At 53.2% G+C, this 2,726-nt stretch overlaps 1 protein-coding gene across 1 annotated transcript; it reads left to right on the top strand.

Annotated features, from left to right (window-relative positions):
- The first annotated feature begins 394 nt into the window (after positions 1-394).
- Positions 395-2,406, top strand: LOC125529986 (GDSL esterase/lipase At4g16230). Its single transcript, XM_048694401.2, has 5 exons — positions 395-792; positions 881-1,011; positions 1,350-1,595; positions 1,685-1,940; positions 2,049-2,406. Exons 1-5 carry the CDS (start codon positions 534-536, stop codon positions 2,276-2,278), a joined length of 1,122 nt encoding a protein of 373 aa, XP_048550358.1. The 5' UTR covers positions 395-533; the 3' UTR covers positions 2,279-2,406.
- Positions 2,407-2,726: the final 320 nt, after the last annotated feature.

The following is a 2,726-nucleotide window of genomic DNA, read 5'->3' as shown; positions in this document are numbered from 1 at the left end:
GGGTAGCCGCGGAGGCTTGAAAAACGAGCAGCCATTCATTGCCAAGATGCAAAGGTTCATGCAAAAACAATGCCATGTGAGGCTTTTATATATGTGCGAAAACCTTCAGAGACCACACAGTCTTCTCTCCTTGTTTATTCTTGTTTCTTGCCCTTTCTTCTCGGTTTCAAACCTCGTCCGTGGGATTGGATTTGTCATTTGCGGGCTAATTGGCACTCCAAGTCACTAATCATGCCATTTCACTTGATCACGGTTTTGTCGGTTCGTCTCCATTATCTCAATCATTCGTCCATTCATATACTCCATCAGATTCTGGCTTTTTCAGATGCAGAAGCCGGGGGTAATCTTCCTTTTCAAAAAAAAAATCGGATTCTGCTTCTCAGCGGAGTGGTATATAAACAGGCAACGGTTATCTTCCCTCGCCATCCTCAATTGCAACATTGCCTTCACGACTGATCTGATCTGATCTACTGCCGTAGGATCTTTTGACATTTTCCCTCTCCTAGTCCTACCGTGACATTGCTCGCTCACCGATGAGCCCTTCACACGAGCTGCAATCAGGCATGGCATCCCGTTTTACTCTACTGGCGTGCATCGGCGCGCTGTTTGCCGGCGCTGCCGCCCCTGTTCCGCCGGCAACATTCGTCTTCGGCGACTCGCTCGTCGACGCCGGCAACAATAACTACATCGCCACGCTGTCCCGGGCGAATTATGCCCCCAACGGCATCGATTTCGACGGCCACCAGGCCACCGGCCGGTACACCAACGGCCGGACCATCGTCGACATACTAGGTGATAAACAGTCCTTATCTGAATTTTACTGTCACGCTGCCTCTGTTCTCTATTTAAAGAAAAAGAAAAAACTTTGGCACGATTTCAGGGCAAGAGATGGGGCTGGGAGGGTTTGTGCTGCCCTACATGGACCCAAACACCACCGGCGACGTCCTGTTCAGAGGCGTCAACTACGCGTCCGGCGGCGGCGGCATACTCAACCAGACCGGGAGCATCTTCGTCAGTATACTTACTTACTAAACTGCTCGCCTTTTGTGTCGAGACCCTTCTTGTTTCCCCTTTTCATCAACATGTCCCGCGTAAGCTGCGATCATTGCTTCCGCATGAGGCCTTCTCCGATAGCTCGCCTTGTGCGTGATCTAGTAATAGAGACTTGTAGTTAATCCATATCTCGCAGCACATTTCATAGTTGATGTAAATTTTTTGTTCCGGCAGTAATTTCTCTTTTGCGAAACGACGATTCCGCTTGAATGAATTTTTTTTCCCGATAAGCTGCTTGTGGAGTACTACAAAACGCAAGGTCTTTGATCGAGTGGTAAATCGTGAAATTTGGGCAGGGTGGGCGTATAAACCTGGATGCGCAGATTGACAACTACGCCAAGAACCGGCGCGACATGATGACACAGCGCGGGGAGGTGGCAGCGGTGAGCCGGCTGAGGGGCGCGCTCTTCTCGGTCACCATGGGCTCCAACGACTTCATCAACAACTACCTCGTCCCCGTCCTGTCCGTGCCGGAGCGCGCCGTGACGCCCCCGGAGGCCTTCATCAACGGCATGATCGCCAAGTACCGGCAGCAGCTCATCGTACGTGCATGCCATCCCACAGCTCCTCACATGCACATCAACAGCTTCGGTTCGTGTTGATTAATTAGAGTTTGCATACATAATTGTAGAGGCTGTACCTTCTGGACGCCCGTAAGATCGTGGTGGTGAACGTGGGGCCGATCGGCTGCATCCCATACCTGAGGGACATCATGACGACCGGGGCCGGGGCGTGCGCCGAGTTCCCGAACCAGCTGGCCCAGTCCTTCAACCGCAAGCTGCGCGCCGTGGTGACCGAGCTGGGCGCCGGCCTCGGCGGCTCGCGCTTCGTCTACGCCGACGTCTACCGCATCGTCTCCGACGTCATCGCCAACTACAAGTCGCACGGTACCATAGCCCATATGACATCAAGTCATCAAGCATGAAGCATGATCAGATGGAGAAACAGGAGTTTATGTGTGACTCGGCGTTGCGTCGATCTGTGTCTGTGTGTAGGGTTCGAGGTGGCGGACTCGGCGTGCTGCTACGTGGGCGGGCGGTTCGGCGGGCTGGCGCCCTGCGGGCCCACGTCGAGCTACTGCGCGGACAGGTCCAAGTACGTGTTCTGGGACGCGTACCACCCCAGCGACGCCGCCAACGCGCTCATAGCCGCCCGCATCCTCGACGGCGACCCGGCGGATATCTCCCCTGTCAACGTGCGCCAACTGCTCTTCGACGATGCTTAGCTTGGAACCAACGGTGAATCAAACAGGGCCTTATTGTATCTCAGAGGCTGTTGTTCCTTCCGTGACTTTCTGCAGAGTGTCCGCGCGCTGTTTTGGAAGTGCTTGGTCCTATTTGTTCAGTTTGCCTATCCCATTCTAGCCACGCTTCATCTGCGAGGAGTGTCTACTAATAAAAAGAGGAAAAAAACGAAGCCGTAGTCGTTGATGATTGCAGTATTGTCGAACTCGTAATTTGTTAGAGCAACTCTAGCCGACCCCGCATCCGGCCGGTCCACAAAACGCATTTGCAAGTCATGGAAACCCGTTTTTATGGGCTGGCTCGGACGGCCACAGATGCAGACCCCCCAAACGGAACCGTAAAAAAATATATTTCGTGAATATATTTTTTTACGGATCGGCTTCTGCGGGTTTTGCTCAGACACCGTCGCGACGATCTGCAAACAGAAAA

This window comes from Triticum urartu, chromosome 4A (assembly GCF_056163025.1).
Source record: "Triticum urartu cultivar PI428250 chromosome 4A, HENAU_Tu73, whole genome shotgun sequence".
NCBI classification, from domain to species: domain Eukaryota; kingdom Viridiplantae; phylum Streptophyta; class Magnoliopsida; order Poales; family Poaceae; genus Triticum; species Triticum urartu.
The sequence above is the reverse complement of the archived record's forward strand: the minus strand, read 5'-3'. Positions and strand labels throughout refer to the sequence as shown.

What these genes read in the sequence shown, in the direction of transcription:
- LOC125529986 (XM_048694401.2), top strand. Translation starts at nt 534, where the DNA reads ATGAGCCCTTCACACGAGCTGCAATCAGGCATGGCATCCCGTTTTACT. An exon ending in ACCAGACCGGGAGCATCTTC is followed by an intron (nt 1,012 to 1,349) that starts GTCAGTATACTT and finishes AAATTTGGGCAG; the next exon opens with GGTGGGCGTATAAACCTGGA. An exon ending in CGCCAACTACAAGTCGCACG is followed by an intron (nt 1,941 to 2,048) that starts GTACCATAGCCC and finishes GTCTGTGTGTAG; the next exon opens with GGTTCGAGGTGGCGGACTCG.